General features: G+C 40.5%; 1 protein-coding gene across 1 annotated transcript in view; it reads left to right on the forward strand.

Moving 5' to 3' along the window:
* SGPP2 (sphingosine-1-phosphate phosphatase 2) overlaps positions 1-23771 on the forward strand; it is a 112152-nt gene that overhangs the window by 3528 nt on the left and 84853 nt on the right. Inside the window, exon 2 of the mRNA XM_012642505.1 lies at positions 3945-3955. Coding sequence (XP_012497959.1) covers positions 3945-3955 — 11 coding nt within the window. The remainder of the gene's footprint in view (positions 1-3944; positions 3956-23771) is intronic.

Consider the following 23771-nt stretch of genomic DNA (forward strand, 5'->3'; position numbering starts at 1 on the left):
TCGGCCTCCCAGAGTGCTAGGATTACAGGCGTGAGCCACCGCGCCCAGCCCAATATAGTTTTATTAGTTAGACTTTGCAGTTCCTTTCCCCATCATTACGTTAGACTAGAGCTAATCTTTCCAAATATCATTATGTTCAATATTTTTTGATAACTGCTCAGATATAGTTCTAAATTTGGGTTGGGAAGAGAATCAAAGAAAGGTTGTTTTTAGAAGTCTACACTCCTAGTTTCCCTCTTGAAATATTTGGGGCTTTCTAAATGTGTTAATCTACAAAACCCCACCCTTGATTTTATTGGATTGCTAAAGTGCAAAGAATATATCCTGGGTTGGGTGCGGTGACTCATGCCAGTAATCCTAGCACTCTGGGAGGCCAAGGTGGGAGGATCCCTTGAGCTCAGGAGTTCAAGACCAGCCTGAGCAAGAGTGAGACCCCCTCACTACTAAAAATGGAAAAAATTAGCTGGGCGTGTGCCATCTAAAAAATTAGATGGTGCATACCTGCAGTCCCAGCTACTCAGGAGGCTGAGGCAGGAGGATCACCTGAGCCCAGGAGTTTGAGGTTGCTGTGAGCTAGGCTGATACCACTGCACTCTAGCCCTGGTGACAGAGCGAGACTCTGTCTCAAAACAAAACAAAACAAGAAAACCCCAGCAATACATCCTGGAAATTAGGAAACCTGAGTCTGGTTCTGTCTCCATGTCATTTTGGACTTCTCTGGGCTTCAGTTGTTGCATCTGCAAGATGGGCAGACTAGAAAAGACAATAGTTTTCCAACCATGCCTCTACCTTACAGTCACTAAAAGGAGCTTTAAAAACAAAACAAACAAAAAACCAATGGTCAGGGACCAGGTCAGAAGTGAGGCCCAGATAAGCTGGGATATGGAGGTGGGAAGCTCTGGATTCTCTTTTCCTGGGACCCATCGCCCTTAGTGTGTTCAGTATGAGGATGGCAGAGGCTGGAGGCAGAGGTCATGGCAGCTGTGACATTTTGGCTTCATCATAGCTAAACTGGCCAACAGGTCAAACTTCAAGTTTTTTTAAAAAAAATGTTGATTTCTTTATTTTTTGAGATGGGGTCTTGCTGTATTGCCTAGGCTGGTCTCAAACTGTTGGGCTCAAGCAATCCTCCCAGCTCAGCCTCATGAGTAACTGGGACTGCAGGCACACACCACCACACTCAGTAGACTTCAAATTTTGATTATCCTTAGTTGGATGTTCAGGTCTAAAGTGGCAAAATGAACCGCTTTGTAAATATACATTTGATCATTTTTTTCTCCAGTTACAGATGTCATTGTTCACAAGAGAAAACTTGGGGGAGAAAACCAAAAAGTTAAATCCATGCCCATGATACCATTCCCAAAGATAATCACTCAGGTAATGTTTGGCCTGATTTTTAATGCCTATGTATTCCTTCATAGCATGGATACGCTATAATTTAGTAGGCCAGTTCCTGGGCCTTTAGGTTGCTTCCAGTTTTTGCATTAAAAATAATGTCTTTGTATGACTATCTTTCTGCATGTCTTTATCTTCTGGATAAAATTTCCAGACTTGAAATTGCTAAGTGAAAAATATGCATATATTATGGCTTTTAATGGATATTGCCAATTGCCCAACAGAAGGGTGTGCTAGGATAAACAACTATGAGGGCAAGTGTTCCCACACCCTCACCAATATTAGGTAGTAATACTCTGTTTAATCTTTGGAGAAAATAGGCCACTTCTGCTTCCGCTCATTTTTGCTTCCTTCGTTTCCAACCGGCATTTATTGATTAGCTATTATATTCCTGGGATAGTCCTCAGCCTTAGAGATATAAAGAAAAATAAAAATTAGCTTCTGCCCTGGGAAAGCCCAAATAAAATGGTGCAATGCAAAAAATACTAGAATAAAAGTGTGAATACAGGGACAGGGAGATAGTAGCAGGAGTAACTTGCCTTCCCTAGAGGAGCCCATGAAGTCTTGAGTTGGGGCTTAAAGAATGAGTAGGAGTCAAATAGGCAAAAATGGGAGAAGGTCTTTCTTTTACCTAGCATTGTCCCATGCTAAAACATAAGGACACATGTCATTTTTGGTTAATGGTGACAAGTTCAGCTTGAGTATCATCCGAGTCTCAGCAGGAAATAGTTGGCCTACTTAACAAGGGTAATTGAAACACTTAAAAATAGTTAAAATGGTAAAATGTTATGTATATTTTACCTCAGTTAAAAAATAAAAAGAATATAAGCTCTACTACACTTTTAGGGAAGTGAAGCATAGCTCCCTAATTCTTAAATGCAGGCTGCACATAGTGACTTCCTTCCAAAGCGTGCAACATGGAAAGAGGAGAGAAAGTAATTTTACAGTGTAGAAACTTGGCAGACACTGCCTCGGCCAGATGATCAAGGTTAACATCAACAGTGGTAAGTCATGCTGATAGTATGTTCTCTTGGTGCATATTGAAATTATATACTCTTGATACATGTTGAGGGACATTCTGCAAAGTACCTGACTAGTACTCTTCAACACTGTCAAGGTCATCAAAAACAAGGAAATTCTGAGAAACTGTCACAGTCAAGGGCAGCCTGAAGAGACATGATGACTAAACGTAATGTGATATCCTGGATGGGCCCGTGGAACAGAAAAAAGGACATTAGGTAAACCTAAGGATGTCTGTATACAGTATGGACTTCAGTTAACCATGATGTGCCAAAATTGTAACAAATGTACCATACTAGTGTGAGATGTTAATGATAGGGGTAAATGGCTGCAAAGTATCTGGGAAGGATGGAAATGTATGGAATTCTCTACCATCTTCTAAATTTTTCTGTAAATTTGAAACTGTTCTAAAAAATCGTCTATTTAAAACTTTTAAAAGGTGGAGGTAATTGAAGGGAGTTCAGAGATGGGACCTTTTATAAAGATGTAAGCAGGGTCGGGTGGAGGGAAACTAAAACAGGAAAATGAAGCATCTTGGAGCAAGTAACTCCAGGCTAAAAAAGCAAGAAGCAGGAGTAAGCCTAGATCCAGCAAGAGCTTAGATGTTGGAGAGCAGCTGAGGCTGTTAGTAGAAAAGGCAGCCTCAGCCGGGCAGGGAGGAGTGGGGGAAATATATGTCAAGCTCATTCCCCATGTGCCCACTCTCAAACCCTGCACCCCTTTAGCCAAATCCCATCAGAAGCCAGGGAGCTTGGGAGCCTGGCTGATACAGGCCATAAAGGTCAGCCTCCCTGGAGAAAGGTGGAGAGTGGACCTGGAAGGACAAATGGAGACTGTCTAGCACACGTTTGCAAGGAAATTGGTGTGATAATACAGCTGAAGTTTTGGGCTACAGCCAGAGTCTTAGGCTGAAGCCTTAATGTGGCTTACTGCAGAATTTGGACTTATCCTACAGACAGGGGGTTGGCAAATCAGCTTCATCCCACGTGCAAAATCAGAATTGGCAACTTGAAGCACTGTGTAAAGAAGGGATTTCAGGGTGTCTCTGTGCTCAGTGGGAAAGAGTGTGGGATTGACGGGGATGCCTGCATGGGTATTGAGGGACCCTAGTGCTGAAGCCTCTAGGAAACGGTGATGTTGGAATCAAATGGCAATAAACATAGGACTAATATGAAATCAAGCTTTAATGTCTGTTTTGGGTTCTTCATGATACTTGTATTGTCACTTCTACCCATAGAGCCTTGGGGGAGAGAGCACAAATGCGTTCTTAAGATATAGGTTGCCATGTCTTGAGTCATGGGACCCCGTCATTATGGCTGCAAGCTGATTGGGTCAGGGATCAGCCCTTGATTGAAAGGCAGCTTTCCATTGGCTGGTCAGCATTTTATGGCGTGAGAACTTCATCCAATTAATATGTTGCATATCGGACATGCAATAGTGACTAACAGTCAGATTACTCCCTTTAGGGAGCCTGAATGTAAGACCCAGACACAGGGGCATAAGTGGTAGAGTTCTACCAAACCTCAGAGAAAAGGGGGAGGCCATAAACAGAAGCCTCAAGATGGAAAAAGCAATTAGAGCACAGAAGCCCAAGGTAGAGAGGAGAGGAAAAAGTCTGCAGAAACGATCAAAGCAGAAGAAAAATTTCAGAGTGGAGAAAGCAGCTGATACTTGAGTATGGTAGATTCCACTTCTGAGCATGAGCTGCTAGAGGGATTGTCGAATTTCAGGGTAGAATTGTTCTGGGGGGGACCTTGGGAAAGGAACTGGCTGTGTGGCTGTGGGTGCCATTTCTTTACTTTCTGAGGAATCATATGCAAACCGTTTTCACTGGAGCGGACCTGTGTGAGTCTCCTTGTGCAGCCCGAATGTGCTGGTCCCTACTACTTTGCAGGATTTGCACATAACTGCAATTAGGTCATTATTTCTATCACTTTTGTTTAGTTGTCAATGGTAGGTACTGGGGAAGAATAATCAGGAACTGAAGTTAGAGCCCTCCCGCTCACCTGTGTGCCCTCCCGGCCTAACCCGTGCCTGGAGCACCGGCAGGTACTTCATACTGCCTTTGAATGGAAGCTTGAAGGGAGTGCTAAACCTGCTCTTTTCCTACTTGGCAGAAATGCGATCTCTCTCCTCTCGCAGAAGGGGTAATTTTATCCCTGAACACTTTACCCGATTGTGTTTTCTTTTATTTAGCTTGATGATTTTTTTTTCAGCGTTGGCTCCTTCCTTTTTATCCAGGAAACTGATATAGGGTTTTGATTAATGAATAACTTTTTAATTGCTTTGCCTTCTTCTGATAGACACCGTGAAGGGAATTTAGGTATTGCTTAAATGTTAGTTCATGGTGAAGCATCTGTCAAGCTTAATAGTGTGGCTCAATTACTATGTTTTAGAAAGGCCGTTGACAGCAAGCCTAGTCTAATTTTAACTTTCTTGACTTATAATTAAGATGTCAAGACGTTTACATTTTGAAAAAGCACTTTTACTTCTGTTGTTATAGTTTTTGTTAATGATTAAATCCTCTGTGGTTTCGATAAGAATTATGTCTTGAGCAAAGGCATTCTTGCATTTTATTTAGCAGGAGATTTTCTTGGGAAAAAACACTGTTGCTGTTTCCAGGCAACACATTGAGAGCACTCCTATCTATGCTAGGAATCTATGAAAATGCTAAAATTTGGGGCAACCACTGGTTTTTATTATTCTTCTTGCCTGGTGAGATACATTCCATATATTGAAAAAATGAAATATTGAAAACTCCAGCCAAAACCAATTTATATTTTTTAGTAGATCTTTTTTATAATTGCTGCATAATAATTGTACATATTTATGGGGCATAATGTGATGTCTCAATGTATGGGTATGTGACTCACATTTTCATACTTCTTGTTGCAAGCATAGTATGGACCAATTGGCAAAGTATTTTAAAAACAAAGAAAAAAATCCTTAGGTTTAGACCATGGTGGATGAAAAGAAAATGCAGGCATCAGCCAGCTAAGATCTTGAGGATGGGGCTTGGAAATCTTGGGAAAGGGGGCAGTGGTTTCCATGAACTGTTTTAAATCTTACCCCCAAATGTTCACTAGCAGTGTTATACCCCTATTGTTTAATTCAAAAACAAAACACCCAGTTGATTGTTGCCTTTGTTCATGCTGTTTATTTGGTAATCGCGCCTTCCTGAGAAATGCCCTCTCTGTAATCTCCAGGTATGTTTTGATTTATCCAAATGACAAAAGCTTTGTTTCCATAGAATTTTATGGGAAACAGCCTGTCAAGGCAGGGATTCCTGTAGGTAGGAGGAAGAGGAGATGATGGTAATAAGAAGCCTCCTGGGGATAACATGTTGGGAGCTCAAAAAGGCCAAGCCTTAATTGGCAGAGAAAGGGCTTAGGTGAAAGATGACTTAAAAGGTGACTATGAAATAGAACATCAAATATTTTGTTAAAAGGATGACAAAGGAAAGAAGGCTCTGTTAGAAGTTGGTCAGTTTTCTTTTTTTCTCTCTTTCTGAATTTTGATCTTTGGCCGATTTTTAGCTAGGAAGATACCAAATTTTTTGAAATTAATTTTTGTAATTTCTAACTAGTACATACATACTTATGTCAGAAAATAGTGGAAGACACCAAAAAGTATAAAGAAGAAAACCAAAATCCCGTTATAATTTTGTACCCCAGAGAAAAATACCATGAACATTTTAGAGTATTGCCTCCTTTTCTTCCTCTGCACATATAGAATGTTTAAGTTATGAACATGCTACATACATACAATATTGGAATTAGCTTTTTTCACTCATATGAGCACTTTCCCACATCATTGAATATTCTTTAATTTATATAATTTTAATAGTTGCATAATAATTCATCATATGGTTATACCTTTTAAAAAACTATTTCCCGATATATGTATTTAGATTGTTTCAATGTTTATATCTCAAACTTGAGTCCAGATATCGACAAGCTTACTTCAGAGTTTTTCACGCTTTCGCTTCGCATTTACTGCCAAATTGCCTTTTGGAAAATGTATGTCAATTATTGCTCCCAATAGCATCCCAAGGTGGCTGGCCCAACATCAGCATTTAGTATTACCCTCTTTTGTTAGTTTTATTCCTATTTATTATAACTTTCATATAGTAAATGTGCAGATCTTAAGCGTACTATGACTTGATAAATTTGACTATGTGTCTACATCCTCAGCCAACCAAATGAAGACATAAAACAATTCCAGAAACTCCAAAGTTTCCTTCAGCCTCCTGCTACTCAATACCACTCTCATTCCTGGAAACACTTATTTTTCCCTCTATTACGATGAATTAGTTTCACCTCTTCTTGAACTTCACATAAATGGAATCGTATAGGAGGAGCAGCGGCAGTGTTTTCATTTTTCATACTGTGTAGTATTCATTGCATGAATATATGACAATTTATCCACTGTATTGTTAATGAACATTTGGGTTACGAATAAAGAGCAGCATCAAGTATTATCTTTAATTCTTTTTATTTTTAATTTTTTTTTTTAATTCCAGGGTATTGTGAGGATACAAACATTATAGTTACACTTTATGTCTTTGCCTCACCCAAGTGCGGGTTAAAGGCATGCCCTTCCCTCCCTTTAGTGCTCCCCGTGTCCTTTAGTTGTAGATTTGTCCCTCCATCCCCCTAATCCCTAGAGAGTATTTCTGCCATGTGATCAACCTAGTGTTGATCAGTTAGTACCAATTTGATGGCGAGTACAAGTGGATCCCATTCTACTCTTGTGGTGCCTCACTTTGGATAATGGGCTTAAGTTTAATCCAGGAAAGTATAAGAGGTGCTAGATCACTGTCGTTTCTTATGATTGAATAATATTCCATTGTAAACATATACCAAATTTTAATAATCCACTCATGGATTGACGGGCACTTGGGTTGTTTCCACATTCTTGAAATAGTGAATTGTGCTGCCATAAACATTCGGGTGCAGATGTCTTTATTGTAGAATGTTTTGTGCTCTTTTGGGTAGATGCCTAATAGTGCTATTGCTGGATCGAATGGTATTTCTATTTTTAGCTCTCTGAGGTATCTCCAAATTCTTTTCCACAGAGGTTGCACTAATTTGCAGTCCCACCAGCAGTTTAAGAGTGTTCCTGTCTCTCCACATCCTCGCCAGCATTTGTTGTTTTGGGATTTTTTGATAGAGGCCAATCTCACCGGGGTTAGGTGATATCTCATTGTGGTTTTGATTTGCATTTCTCTAATGATTAGAGATGTTGAGCATTTTTTTATATGTTCTCTGGCCATTATTCTGTCTTCTTTTGAAAAGTTTCTGTTCATTTCCTTTGCCCATTTGTTGATTAATTTCCAACTTTTAAAAATTTACAAAAATAGTTCCAAAAATTCTTGGCCCATGTTCTCCTGATGTGAGCATCGTACATAATCACAGTATAATTATCAAAAGGTATAAATATTATGTAATCTATGGACCTATGGACCTTATTCAAATTTTGGTAATTGTTCCACTAACATCCTTTTGCTCTTCTAGCCCCTAATCCAGAATCATAAATTGCATGTCATAAGTTGACTTGGCTCTTTAGCCCAATCTGGACAAGTTCCTCGATCTGTCTTTGTTTTTTTCTGACTTTGACACTTGGAGAGTCCAGGCCAGTTATTTTGTATAATATCCCTCCATATGGGTTTGACTGATTTTTCCCATGATTACATTCAGTTTCTGTATTGTTGGTAGGAATGCCATAAGCAAGATATCGTGTCTGTCCTACTGCCTTATACCAGGAGGTACATATTGTTGATTTATTCCATTGCCTGTGATTTTAAACACCTTTAAGGAGATGTCTTCCTGGTTACTATTTTTCTCTTTGTAATTAGTAAGTATCTGGTAGACTGATGTTCTACAGCATTATAAATATCTTGCTTCTCTGCATATTTCCACCCGGTAATTTTGGCATCCATTAGTGAAGTGTTATGTTTTAAAAAAGTAATCCGCCAATTTGATAGCAAAATAAAAGCATCACATTTATTTTACTTTTGTATTTCTTTTATCTCCAATAAGATTGAATATTTTTCTTATGTTTGGTAGAATTTTGTACTACTCTTTTTGAGAATGATCTGGTTATGGACTTTACCAACGTTTTCCACTGTGATTTTAGTAGTGCATCCATTGTGCATCGAGATCTTCCATTGTACCTCAGTTAACAAAAACTTACTGTTAATATATTTCCAGTTTTCCTTATAAAGAGAAAATATTTGGAATCCGAGGGAGAGAAGGGAAATAAAGAAGGAGTGGTAACTCCCTTGAGGGTATCTGTGGGTTTGGTTAAGTCATGCTGGTTCTTTTGTCCTGCCCGGTGCTTTCCACATAAGGCCCATCATTTGCATGGTGTGAAATGTTTGTGATATTTGAGTAACCTTGGGCAGGGGTTGGGGATTCTGAAAGGGTTAGGGAAAGCATACATTCACTGGCAACTCTTAAGCCAAGAAGGCAATATATGCTCAGAGGGTGTTACCTGCATATTGTAATATTATGATATTGAAACAAGAAAATGAATTAGTTCTACACATTGCAGAGGGTGGCAGACAACTCTGGAGACCACATCTCAGTATCTTAACCTTGAGTCTTCTCCTGGATAGCTACTAGGATGGCTTCATGGCTGCCTTCTTGCCATTCTCAGTGATATCACACACATCCACAAATGGAATGGAATGGCTGTCCCCTGTAGTTATGCAATAGTATATTTCTAAATAATCATTACTTTTGGAGAGGAGAGACTAACATTCCTTGATCACTTCATTTTGTTTCCATATAAGCCCATTGGATGCCACCTGTCATATTTTATTGTCTAACAATTTTGCTCTTGAAGGAAGTGTCTGAATTTTTCTAATACGTTAGGCTGTAAATGGTCTAGCCCTGATTTCTTCCTGCTTTCCACCCTGTGACCATTGCAGGGATAGAAAGGGGACTTCCCACACTAGACCTGAGTACTTCCTGGCATAGGCAGGTACACCTGCATTGATTATGCCGCCCGAGTGTTGTAATAAGGCCTATCAACACAATATCCTTTCCTAGATCTAGAAAGATTTATTTGGTAATCACCACTTTTTCTCCCCAACGCCGCCCGACCCCTGGGCCAGTTAACTCACTAGATAAGTAATCTATTATGGGAAAATGTTACTTTTGAAAAGAGAAACTTATGTCTTTAATATTTAAAAGTTAGTACTAAATATACATTTACCACGTAACCCACAAATGGCACTGCTGGGCATTTGTCCCAGAGATAGGAAAACATATTCACACAAAAACCTGTACGTGATTGTTCATGGCAGCTTTTTTGTAATAGTCAAAAGCTGGAAACAACCAAAATGTCCCACACAAAATGAACGGCTGAATAAACTGTGATACATCTGTACCTTAGAATGCTGCTCTGCCATAAAAAGGAGTGAACCATTGGCACACACAACAGTTTGGATGGATCTCAAGGACATTAGGCAGAGTGAGAAAGCCAATCTGAAAAGATCACATACTGTGTGATTCCATTTGTATAACATACTAGAAATGACAACATTATAAAGAGGGAAAACAAGGATAAAGAATAGAGGGATGCCTACAAAGAAGTAGTCTGAGTGAGATCATTGTGGCGGTGGAACAGTTTTGTGTCTTTGATCACGGCGGTGGTTACAGGAATCTGCACCCGTGACAATGCATAGAACTATACCTACACGTGTACCGACATCAGATCCCTGGTTTTGATATCACGGTATGGTTATGTAAGATGAAATCACTGGGAGAAAATGGGTGAAGGGTATATGAGACTTCTCCCTTTGCAACTGAACTGCTTGTGAATCTGTAATTATTTCAAACTAAAAGTTTTTTTTAAAAATTAATACTGCCTTATAAAAATTGGTTCTGCCATCTTTCTCACAGCTTTCACTGTGGGCATTCTTTGCACACTCTGCAGGAAAGCGAGGAAGTGTGGAATAGCATTCGGGAGATTTTCCTCTGAGGTGCCTTTTGAGCCAGCTGTGCTGCTGTGTGTTTCCAGAGCCTCGGGGCTTGGCTGGGAACCTCCTGCACACTGACCTCTGCTGTGTGCCAGGGAGAGCACACAGAAGTGTTTCAGTGTCGGAACACATTTGTCCTTAATTTAATTTTGCCTGACTTGTTTTATAGCTTCAGGTTTTTTGTGTGTTTTAAAAAAATGTTTTTGTTGTTTATTTTGTTAAGCTACTTTGAATTGGTGTTACAAGTAGGTCAAATTCTCACATCGCATCTTTGGTCTCTCTTCCAGTTGTCTTTTTTTCCCTCAGTGTACAAATATGCTCATAACCATTAATCCCCTCCTTCACCCACCGCAGAACATCTACTTTCAGCCTAGCAGCCCTGGAATCTGATACTCTCTCTCCTTCCTTTAACCACAAAACACCTTAAAAGAGTCATCTGAAATCTACACTCCCTTCTACTTTTTCATGCATGTTTATTCCTGCTGCCTGGCTTTAGCTGGTATAGTATGAACTACAGTAAAACAAAACCAGGAGAGCATATTTAGCATAAGATACAATTTTTAAGGCTTCCTTTTTCCATGTGTAATTTCATTGAAAATAAAATTATCAAAAAGAGAATTCTCTTCTGATATACATAAAAAGTAAAGTCTGTTTCTCTTTATTAAACTGTAGTCCAAATGCAAGGCCTGGGGCTATGGCAGGGAAGCTGACTCATACTTTAAAGGCTGCTTTTCCTGATCCCAAGGTCAAAAATACCTAGTCCCTGGCCAGGTGTAGTGGCTCATGCCCGTAATCTTGGTACTCTGGGAGGCTGAGATGGGAGGATTGCTTGAGCTCAGGAGTTCGAGACCAGCCTAAGCAAGAGCGAGACCCTATCTCTACTGAAAATAGAAAAATCAGCCTGGCGTTGTGGCGCGTGCCTGTAGTCCTGGCTACTCAGGAGGCTGAGGCAGGAGGATTGCTTGAGCCCGGAGTCTGAGGTTGAGGTTGCAGTGACCTACAATGATGCCACTGCATTCTACCTGGGGTGACAGAGCAAGACCCTGTCTGGGAAAAAAAAAAAAAATCCAGTCCTCAAGTGGTAGAATTATTACATTTTTTTAATTGTTAGATTTCTGTTCTTCTCCCACAGATAGTTTTCATCACCAGGAAATGTTTATCAAATAACTCATTGTAAAAGGTTTTTTCAACTGTTCTGTAAAGGGAAAACCTTAATCATAATACCCAAAGGATATCATAAAAGGAATTAAAGTTCCATAGATTTCTAGACATAGGAACACATTCAACCAAAAAAAAAAAAAAGACTAAAATATTAAGTTTATAATATGACCCAAATTTTCAAACTGTATAAGCATATATTTATTTGAATATGTTTTTTAGAAAGATCTGGGGTGATGAACCAGACATTACCAATGGTTCTCTCTAGGCGCAGTGGGTTTAAAAGTCATTTTTATTTTCTTATTCATGCTTTTCTGTATTTTGTGCATTTTTTTCACTGTGAGAAGGTAGGAGTTTTACGTATATAAAAAATTCTAGATTCCAGGGCTGCTAGATGTTTTATACTTTTGAGAAGTATTAGATAATTACTAAGATTACTACCATTGTTCCACATTAGAACTTTTAAAAATTATCATTGATATCTTTGTAAAAAAGTGCCAAATATCAGCTGTCTTGATTATGATCCTTACCTTCAGGGACTATTCATTAAACTGTGTGAAGTACTACAGTAGCCGTTTTAAATGGAACAAAACGGTGCCCCCTCTGTCTCTGCAGAAAGACCTCCCGTGAAATTACAGTATATCTTTCCCTACTCTGTCCAAGCAACCATATGAAATGCCAAGAGCCTAAAATACATAATGTTCTTTTGCACTAATGGGAATTTCTTAGTGCGCTGAAAGATTTCAGCCTCAAAAAGATCTCTTCTTAAAAAAAAAAAAAAAAATCTCTTCTTGGCCAGAAATGCATTATTAAAGAACTCAGGAGCATCTTAAGAAAAGCAGATGTTGAATGTTATTTCACTCCCTCCCTTCAGTAAATTTTTGGCACATATTTCTTATAGTTTCTTCAAAATTTTCTTTAGGATATCTCCTTTTTATTATTGTAGGTCCTGGTTCTGGCTGTTTAGTCACCTAAAGGCAATGTCTTGGGCATGTTTTGTGTGGGGTCTTGGTTTCTCTTAATCTGGTGACCGGGGTTGAAGTAAAGGAATCTTAAAGTAGGATTCAATTTAGGAGCATCACAACTAATATTTTCAAACAGTCAATCTGGTTCTTCATTGAACAGGAATTTTTTCATTTTTATTTTAAAAATTATAATTACTGACTTTAAAAACTAGAATGAAAGGATTTTTTTAATGAAAATTCTAAGAATAAAATTTTTTTTACTTTCCCAGAGAAATGTACAGTAATTTATAGATATTAATTTTGATGAGAGTTGTATTAAAACTATAGGTTAATTTGGGCATAACTGAATCTTTATGATATAGAGTCGTCTTATCTCTGAACATGGTACGTCTTTCCATTTACTTAACTCTTTTTAAATGTCTTTCAGTAGAGTTTTATAATTTTCTCCATAAAGTCTTGCTGGATTTATTCCTAGGTACTTTATTTTCTGTTACTATTAAAACAATATTTTGAAATTGCATTTTCTGTTTTCTGTTGGTGTGTTGGAATGCAATTGAATTTTGTGTATTGATTTGGCAACGTTGCTAAACCTTTATTAATTCTAACAAATCGCATCTTATTTGGGGGGATTTGCTATGAAAACAACCAAAAGAACAAGGTTGGTTTCTTCTCTTTCGATTCCTATACCTTTCTTTTCTTCTTTTTTTTTTTCTACCTTACTGCACAGGCAAGAACCTCCAGTATAATGTTGAGTAGAAGTGGTGATAGCAAACACTCCAGTCTTGTTCTTGATTTTAAGTGAGTGATTTTAACATTTCACCACAAATTAGTATATTTTATGTAGTTTTTTTCCTTTTAGAGATAGTTTGCTAAGAGATATTTTCATGAATTATGATTAAATTTTATTGAATTCTTTTTCTATATCTAATAAGAGCAATATGCTTTTTTCTCCTTTAATCTTATAAAAGGGTGAGTTAAAAGATTTTCTATTATTGAACCAACCTTCCATTTTTGAAATATATTCAGTCTTTGTCATGATATAATCAATAGCAATATTTAGTGCTTATAGCAGACATTATAAAACTATTATCTAATAGACTTTTTGTACTAGTATTATTTTAAAAGTATCTTCTTACCCCCACCCTTGGCTTTCTTGGATGATGATTTTTCAAAAGCACAAAAAACACTGGACGACTTAATTATGCAATTCATCTTTATGTGTCCATGAATATTGGGCACCAGAATCATAAAATTTGCTTAATTATGCAAATATCCACAAACATATAAAATATCCAGTTCCTAAGGTGATAACTAAATTAGTTTCTTTTGGTTAAAAATCCAAAATTTGTTTTAAGATGTGGTTTCTTTTTGCAATGTGTTTCTGTACTGATATTTGAACTCTGAAGTATCTAGCAGTTTATGACTGTACTGTAATACGATGGTGTAGCAGTGGCAAGATTTGACTCAGGGGACCCTTAACTTCATCCTTCCTCAGAGCAGACACTCTTTTCTAGCGATCAGTAGTATTAAGGGTCAGACCACAAGTTCAGCAAGAATCGATAGATCAGTTAGAGTGAAGCCTGGCTGGACAAACCTGAAATTAGAACGATCAGATATTGAAACACAATATTATACTAAGGAACGCCTCAGAAGGAATTGTCACCTCTGTGTGTAGTGGCCTTTATAAAATACCCACACTTGAAAGTGACATTTCTAGTAGCTTCTCCCCTAAAAAATTATCACAATCTTAAAATTGAAAGTATATGACCAGAACGGCGATTGTGTTGTGAAGGGGAAGTACATCACGAAAGGAGGTGTACTTGGCTCTGCCTATGAATCATGCATTTTTTTAAATTTCAGCTTATTTTATTTCTAAAGAAAGGGATTTATGAGGGGCCGCCAGAGAGGGAAGGAGTAATATTCTTTCCTGCTATTCTCTCTGGTGGTTCCTTTGGAAATCTGCATTATGCCAGAAGCAGGTATTGTAGTTTGTTTTCCAGTTTTGTTTTTATAACCATTGTTTTTGGTGCTGTTGACACAGGTTGCGTGCTGCAAGGATTGCTGTACTGTGGGCGGTGTAATGGGCTAAGGTGGTGCTTGGCTTCTTACACGTCCCAGCAGTGTCACCTTGGAGTGTCACATGACCTCCTTGGTTTCCTTATCTATCAAACGAAGGGGAAATAATCTCACGTACCTCCGAGAGTTCTGAAGTGTAGACGACATCATCAGTGCTGAACACACAGCGTCTGGCTTCAAGTAAGCCCTCAGAGGTCATTTTCACTACTGTCTCTGCCATCCCACCACCACCGGTGCTGCTGCCACTGCTACCGCTAATGCCACTTCTACTGTTTTCTGGAATAAAGTTGATCTCTTGGGGGAGGAGGATAAGTGGTGGGGGATGAGGGGGCTTGAACCATATAGATGGTGCAAATCTACTTTCTTACGCCACTTCGTGATGGTAGACCCTAAAGTTTGGGCTAATCATATGCTTTAAATTGTTGCATTGCAGCATGTTGAAGCATTTAACCATGATGTTTTCCAGAATTTGCATGGTAGGAATTTTATAGTCCTTCCTTCTAGAAGTCTCTGTGACCCAATCATTTGCCATAAAAATGCTTTTCCAGGTTCTGCTTCCTTTTATCTAAACATAGTTATGGAAAGTATATTGAAGAGTGTTTCTTATTCTGAGATAACACTATTAATATTCAGCCAATATCTATGAAGTGCCTGTGATGTCCCAGACTCTGAATTACACTCTGAGCCCCCCGGGGAGGGATGTACCTGCTGCCCCTGCTCTTAAAGAGCTCTCAGTTCATCAGGGGAGACAGGTAAACCGATGAGCATCACATAAGAGGGAAAAGAACAAGTTCTTTCTCAATGATAATCAAAGTCCAATTGAACAAAACCTTTTTTTTCCCCGGATTCCTTGGTTCCCCCAAAGAAAACACTCAACCAACATTGTGAGAGAAGTTGCATCTAAGACTTCTGACAGAAATGTTAAGAGGATTTGAAACTTACCAAACAGAATTAGGTACAGCAGAAGGTCCCAGGTTTTAGAAAACAATAGATATGGACTTTGTATGGGGAAAAAAATCCTTGGAGATTTTTTATTAGAGCATACGAAGTGTAGATTTCATCCTTAAGACTAGAATATTTTCAGTTAAAAGAATTTAAAAATAAAAGGAATTTTAAGCATGAGTATTAAGATAAAGCTCAGGCATGTGAACATCCAGACTCCTGTTAGTCTCTGGCCATATCCCTGACCCAGGGGAGAGTTAACTGTTCAGTGACCAGGAAAAGGAGGATCTTTTAATGGTCCTTGACTCCTTGTAGAGTTATGAGAATAGAGCTATCCCTGTAGAGCCCCATGTGGGGAATGGTCATCCCTGTAAGGTGAAGGTAGTAACCTAACTGGTGCTGCTGGGACCTGGCCTTGCTGAAGTTGGTGGCCCTCCTTGAACCTCAGAGCTAGGGTCACAAGGCAGGACCTATTGGACCAAGCATGGACCACAGACATGCTTTGTTCACACGTGGTTCTATTTGTGTGACCTTTCTAGATCTTCTGGCTTCTGTTCTTTAGGAAAACGGGAGCTACAGCAGCACTGGCTTGCATCCCCGCACAACCACAGGAGGTTGGTTTCTGCTTACAGTTGCCTCCTTGCACCACAGCAGACGCCCCCAGTCCCCGCCATCTCTGCTTGTTTCACACCAGCAATTGCTTTGCTGACTTATTCCCCTTGCTTGACCCATGTAGACATCTGAATTTGCTACCCCTGGTCTAGCAAATTCTAGAGAGAAGGAGAATAGCCAGGGTTCCCAGGGTAGAAGCTACCTCAGGGACTAGGATGTCCCTATCTGATGCTCTCCAATGTAGGTGGTGGTCTCCAGGGGAGAGGCTCAGGGTCACTTTGGAGTGATTAGGCTATACAGAGCCACTGCTGTTGATGGGAGTATGTGTGGAAAAGGCTGATGGCCGCTGATTGGGTGTGAAGTATTTTCATTCCATGCCTGCTCTGTAGATCCAGGAGCCTTGAACTTTGTCCTCTCCTCTGAATCCTACCAATCCCAGGCCTTAAATGCTGCCTGTCTCATCCATGCACCAGCCCAGGAGCTTCTTTCTCGGACTAGACTTGTGAGAAAGGATACAGTGGGGCCAGGCGCGTTGGCTTATGCCTGTAATCCTAGCACTCTGGGAGGCCAAAGCGAAAGGATTGCTTGAGGTCAGGAGTTTGAAACCAGCCTCAGCAAGAGCAAGACCCTCGTCTCTACTATAAATAGAAATTAGCTGGGCAACTAAAAATAGAAAAAATTAGCCAGGCGTGATTGTGCATACCTGTAGTCCCAGCTACTCGGGAGGCTGAGGCAGGAGGATCGCTTAAGTCCAGGAGTTTGAGGTTGCTGTGAGCTATGATGGTGCCACTGCATTCTAGCCCAGGCAACAGAGCAAGACTCTGTCTCAGAAAACAAAAACAAAAACAAAAAAAACAGTATATTGTGGGCTTTGAAGAACATGATGGATTTGGATTGTCAGCAGAGTTGGGGAGAACATTCCAGAAGGAGGGAACCGTGGAGTAAGGGACCAGTGGTGGGGATAAACGTGCCTTATGGAAGGAACGTTTGGGAAACCAGACTAACAAGAACAGAGGAAAATGTGGAAATAAAGTTGGTTAGGTATCTGTGCAATCTGTCCTTGAGTGCTAGGCTGAGGATTTGGGGGGCTTAATCCTAGAGGAACTAGTCATCATTAATTTAAAGAGAGGAGTAGCATGAAGAATGTAGATGATGAGAAGGGCTAATTTGGGGCTAAGTACAGTACAGGTTGAAATGGTGAGACAAGAGGTAGGGGAGCCATTGGAAGGCAGTGGCTGAAGCTGAAGTTTTCCCTTTGGATTCTGATAATGGCAAGAGAGTGGAGAGACAGGGGTGAGTCAGAGACACCAAAGACAAAAACATAACAAAACAAAGCAAGCAGAGCTTTTTGTTCTTATTATACAAGGAGTATGTGCTTACTACAGAAACCATAAATAGTCAAAAGTTTTGAATGAAACAGTCAATCTCAGTACCCAGATCACTCAGAGATATTCACGGTTACTAGCTGGGGTATAGCTTTCTAGAGACCGTTTCTATGCAGATGTTATATCCATCTTTAACAAAAACACTGTCTTCCAGCCTGATTCTCTAAATAACATATCTTGGGCTTTGTTCCACATCAATAAACATTCATTTACAATATTTTAATGACGGTGTAATATTTCACTTTCTATCCATTATTTATCATGGTTTATCTTTGCCAGTCACTTAAGATCCTTTCCATTTTTGCTAATGTAAACACAGATATCTTTGTGCATATCCCTATTGATTTGACCAAGACATTTTAAACAGATTGACAAGACTTGGAGCTGGACGCCTTCTTTGTCCTTTGTATTCAAAGATAACATTTTGAGCCTGAAAGATTTGGGGCCTTGATAATGATATTACGTACATAAATGGGAAAATACGAAAAAAGGAAGAATTGTGGTTGTGAAGGAAGACTATAAACTTAGTAGATCAATTAAGAATTTTTTTGCTATAGGTAACAGTAAACTCTGCTGATAGTTGTTTGAAATTTTTATTTTTCTCATATAATAAGAGATTTAAACGTTGGTAAATGCTGGCATTTGTTCAGCTGCTCCACAATATCATCAAGGACTCATGCTGCTGCTTTCTTTCTGCTCGTCCATCTTATGCTTGTTGGCTTGTTGCCTCTTGATACTAAGATAGCTGCTGTTGCTCCTGGCATCAGAACCATGTTCAAATTAGGAACAAGATGGAAGTAGTGACAGCTGCCTGTATCCTTTTTACAAAGAAAACAAAAGCATACCCAAAAGACTCTCCCTCCCCAATTCTCACTGACAGGACTGGATCACATAGCCACTCCTAATTGCATAGGAGGACCTGAGTCTGTGTTCAGCTAGCAAACCAAAAGGGAGTGGATGATATCTAGTAAGCAATTAATGGTGTCTGTATGCCATGCTTTGAGAAATTGAGTTACTGGGACATTCAGGAGGTATTGCTATAGGCAGCAAGGAACCCTGATATCCAGGCCAAGACTCCACAATAAAAGAGAAGATTGGTGTGATCATTGCATAACCTTGGAGGAACCCAGGTGGATAAATCAGACACCTAAGGCTAAGTTAAATAGCAGATTATTCAGTTTGAAGGAGAAAACCTTGTGAGAAGTAAGAAGAACTAATCTTCACTACATTTTACACAGGTGGTTTCATTGAATTCATTTAATTCTCCTAGTGATAACTTAGTCATCCTACAAATACTTATTGAGTGCTTACTGTATGCCAGGCCCTGAGCTAGGCACTGGGGTTACAGTGGTGAGTAAAACAGACAAAGTTCCTTGGCTACTGACCTTACGGTCTGGTGAAGGAGGCAAAAACAAAAAAAAAAACCCAAGAGAAGCAAATAACAAGGAACATCATGTAGAAATAAGTATAGTAAGGAAACTTACAGCTAGACACACTTACAGCTAGGATAGGGAGAAGGGCAGAGTTGTACCATGAAGCAGCTTCCACTCTCACCATGTCACTGCCAAAGACACTGAGGCAGGCAGGCCGGTATCCAAAGTGACCAGGTGGGATTTAGCTTCTGATCCAGATCGGACTCTGAAGCACATACTTGGGGGTACATCATACGGCTGGGAACTGGGGACCATTCAGTGTCTACATCTAAGTGGAAACCTGAGGCCTCTTGCAGGACTCCGCGAGAAGAATTCAATCTCAGTGACATGAAGCTCTTTTGAATTTTATCTGTGCACTACATCAGAAGCACCACATCTGATTTTTACTATGACGACTTGGTCTCTCCTGGCCAGGTGTGGTGGTTGAAATAAAAGGACTGTATTCCACCGTGTCATGAGCCGCGTGGATGCTCCAGCACCTGGTTCCCGTGCAGGATGGAGGACTGGCTGAGAGAGCACAGGCTCTGGAATCTAACTGCTTGGGTTTGGAGACTTACTCTCCTATTCATTGGTTTGTAAATGTGGGCAAGTTAGCCCCGTGGGACTGAGTTCCCTCACCTGAAAAGTAGGACTAATTACAATTTAGGAATTATAATCGTTGTGAAGAGCATGGGAGATTATGCAGATAATGGAAGCACAGGCAGGGCTTAATAAATGCTAATTTTGTGTGTTGTTTTTTTTTTTTTGGTGGCATTTTGAGACTCTTTGCATTATTTGATGTTATGCTCACGTTGCTGAGCTAGTCTTGTTGTTTTTCCGTGCAGAAATTTCACATTCACAAGTTTATTAATTGTGAACAACAGGCTGGTGACATGACAAGGGACTGTGTTCCCCTGATGGCACATTTCTGAAGCACAGCACGCTCGAAATTTTATCTCCTTATTTTACATGCTTTTGCAGACAGCGCAATATGGAAACGGTCAGACTTCTAATTATGACAGCAGTCCAGAGCCAGAATCCAGTCATCCAGTTGACAAAGAACTTGGTACAGAGAACGGTGACCAGCTGTTCCCCATCTCCAGTGAGCATTGAGTAAGAGGAAATAGGTTTAAGCTGCATGAAGGATTTGGGTTATTTATGGCAGAATTTCCTGACCGTGAAGGTTGCCCTGCATTAGGACTGGATTACTGAGAGAGGTTGCAGAATTCCCGGCTGCGGAGATTTTGAAAACATGTTTGTGAGATTGCCACAGACGCTGCCTCCCAACTGTGCTTTCTGTCTTGTCCCCTCCCTCTCTACCCATATGGTCCTTGTAACCACATGAACCTTCTCTGAAAGACCAGGGAGGGGGAGACTGCTACGTAGAGAGGAAAGAGGATTCCAGTGAACATGTCAGAATATCATCCACTTTTCAACACTTCGATTACAGGCTTTGCCAATCTGGGTGAGGACACACAAACACAAATTTATTTAGTTAACCTAGGACTGAAAGCCCACCTGGGCCAGACGAATAATTCAAATGGTCAAAGGTCTGTGACTTTGACGAACATGGAGAAGACGCGCCCCATTCTTAAGGATGCAGCCATGACTCGTTCCTGTCGCGAGTCCTGTGGGAATGCACACTGTTGCCAGATTGATTTTCAGGAGGGTATGAAATCTGGGGAGTTTTAAAAATTCTGGCAACTCATTTTTTAAAAGCCAATTGCGTGCATGCCAAAGTGAGTGTAGACGTGTGGGTCATAATTCTGTGTGCGGGGTGTTCATTTGTGACCTCCGGTCTGTGAGGTCACCTGGGCACACCGGCCCCATCAGCCAGGAGAAGGATGAGCATCTTTTCGACTGCAGACATGGAGTTGAGGTGGCAGAATTCCTCTTTTAAAATGGAGAACCTCTACATTTATGAGTTGAAACATAGGAAATTGACATCTTCTGAGTCAAAAATAAATACTGTCAGTTTCATATGCTTCAATCAATCATCCACTTAAGAAAAGTAAGGATATAAAATATAGACTGTGTTCTTCCTGCAGCAGTGTGCATCTCTGCCTCCCCCAAGACAAGGACAGCACACACTTGTTCCAGCACCGCACCGTATTTACCAGCAAACGGTGCCTGGCAGACGAAGATGACATCAGCGAGTGCCTGAGTAACACCCTCTCTCCTTTGTACCGGGCAGCTTCGTGTCCGCCCTTCCCAGGACTGATGACTTTAACGTTACTGAAGCTCTTTTCGCAGCAGCATAGGCATTTGTGGAAACTCCTCAAAGAATCATCATCCTTCTCTTCTTTTCTCTTTCTTTCACTTAGTTATAGGCTACCGTTTTCTACAAATATCGTTAGTCTGGAATCAACTAACCATAGCTGAGGATAAAGTAATTATCTGCGTGCAGGCAGATTTCCCACTCCAGAGGCAGGGAGAGTTCAGTCTCATCTGGGATCTGCAATGATTCAGTTGGAACTCAGATTGCTCACTGATGGTGCATTCTCTCAAACAAAAAAGTGTATTGGGGAGATGAGGCTGGCAGAGCTCCTGATAGGGGGAGGTTCTCTCTGATGCCATGTCTCCCCTGCTACCCCCAGCCTAACTCCTGGGGGAGGACAGGGCCCGTGCCAAGCCTTTGTCATGTGTGAGGAGAAAGACATGAGAAGAACCTCCCTTTTCTCCCTGGCTTTCCCACGCTTCTTAGGACTCAAACTCTGATGAAAGCATTTCTCCAGTTCTGAGAGCTCTCTGGATGAATGGGGTGACAGGTTTCTATTTCTTCTCTTCTTTTTAACCATTTAATCTTTATTCCATATTGATTTATAAATATTATGCCCTTTGTGTATTTTCTTCATGATATAGAGAAGGTGTTTTGACCAAATGCATAATGTGTTCTATTCTCCTAATTAATTGGAATTCTAACACCCCTTCCCCCATTTCTTCACTTTTAGTGAGAAGTAGCAAATGAATTAAAACCATGCTAAAGAGAAGTGAGAAGGGGGAGGGCAGCTGTAACCAGAGACTTAACAAAACTCCCCACTATGGCCGGGCGTGGTGGCTCATGCCTGTAATCCTAGCACTCGGGAAGGCCGAGGCGGGTGGATCATTTGAGCTCAGGAGTTTGAGCCCAGCCTGAGCAAGAGCGAGACCCTGTCTCTACTAAAAATAGAAAGAAATCAGCTGGACAACTAAAAATACATAGAAAAAATTAGCCGGGCATGGTGGCACATGCCTGTCATCCCAGCTACTCAGGAGGCTGAGGCAGGAGGATCGCTTGAGCCCAGGAATTTGAAGTTGCTGTGAGCTAAGCTGACGCCACGGCACTCTAGCCCGGGCAACAGAGTGAGACTCTGTCTCAAAAAAAAACAAAAAAAAAACAACTCCCCACCACTAAAACAAAACTTTCCAGAAATAATTTTCGAAGTATCTATGAAAATCATCTGGGGGATATTTTGAAAAGGGAAAAGTGCCCTGTGCAATTATTAGCTTGTTTTCTTCATGTTACCTAAAAAGAAAAGTGTAATCTACTCCTCACCCCACTGATGATGAATACATTGAAAGTCATATTAATCATTTAGAAAACATATGACCACGCATGACACTCTCCAGCTGCCTCTTTGTCTAGTCTGATAAGTGTGTAAAGAATTATTTTGATGTGCCCAAAGAGCCTAAACCCTACACGTTGCATGGCGGACTGAGAAACAGCAGAACAGACACCTGAAGGGCTGATGTGCCGAGCCCCGGGCTGTCCTGTGAGCCACGCCCCCTCCAGACACAGCTGATGCTCCTCCCCTCTGAGGGCCAGCACCTGGTGCTTGCTGTACTTTTCCCCAGTCTGTTAGCTTTGTGCTTTAGTTTGCAGACTGATGGCTTTACGAGGGCTTTAAAAGTAAAGGAAGGTAAATATCAAACTCTTAAATGAATGGAAGGAAGGAAAGGGAGGGAAAAAATAATATGTAAGTTTAAAGATATATTTTCCTGTTCACTGAGCATGGTAGCCAAGATACATGGAAACCTGTTGCCTTGCAATTATTATTTAACGTCTTGTGGGGTGAAGTAATCATCATTATTATTAACATTCACAATTTACATTAGCATCAACGACTTACATTAACATCAAAAGCTTTCTTTTTTAATCAATTTATTTTTAACTTTTTTAGAGATGAGGTCTCATTCTGTCATCCAGCCTGGAGTGCAGTGGTGTGATCATAGCTCACTGTAGCCTCAAACTCCTGGGCTCAAGTGATCCTCTTGCCTCAGCCACCACGATGCCTGGCTAATTTTTTAATTTTTTGGAGAGACAGGGTCTCACTATATTGCCCAGGCAGGTCTTGAACTGCTGGCCTCAAGAGATCCTCCTGCCTTAGCCTCCCAAAGCACTGGGATTACAGGCGTGAGCCACCACACCTGGCCACTCAGCACTTTCTATATGTCAGGCACTGTCCAGAGGCTTCACATACATTGATGCATTTAGTTTTCACAGCTATGTAAGGTAGATACAATTGACCCTTGAACAACACAGGTTTGAACTGTGCGGATCCACTTATGTGCAGATTTTCTTCTGCCTCTGCCACCCTGAGACAGCAAGACTAAATTTTCCTCCTCCTCTTCTTCTCCTACTCAACGCTAAGACAACACGAATGAAGACCTTTATAACGATCCACTTCTACTTAATGAATAGTAAAGATATTTTTTCTGGCTGGGCGCGGTGGCTCACGCCTGTAATCCTAGCACCCTGGGAGGCCAAGGCGGGCGGATTGTTTGAGCTCAGGAGTTTGAGACCAGCCTGAGCAAGAGCGAGACCCCGTCTCTACTAAAA

Source organism: Propithecus coquereli, unplaced genomic scaffold (assembly GCF_000956105.1).
Source record: "Propithecus coquereli isolate 6110/MARCELLA unplaced genomic scaffold, Pcoq_1.0 Scaffold18, whole genome shotgun sequence".
Classification (NCBI taxonomy): domain Eukaryota; kingdom Metazoa; phylum Chordata; class Mammalia; order Primates; family Indriidae; genus Propithecus; species Propithecus coquereli.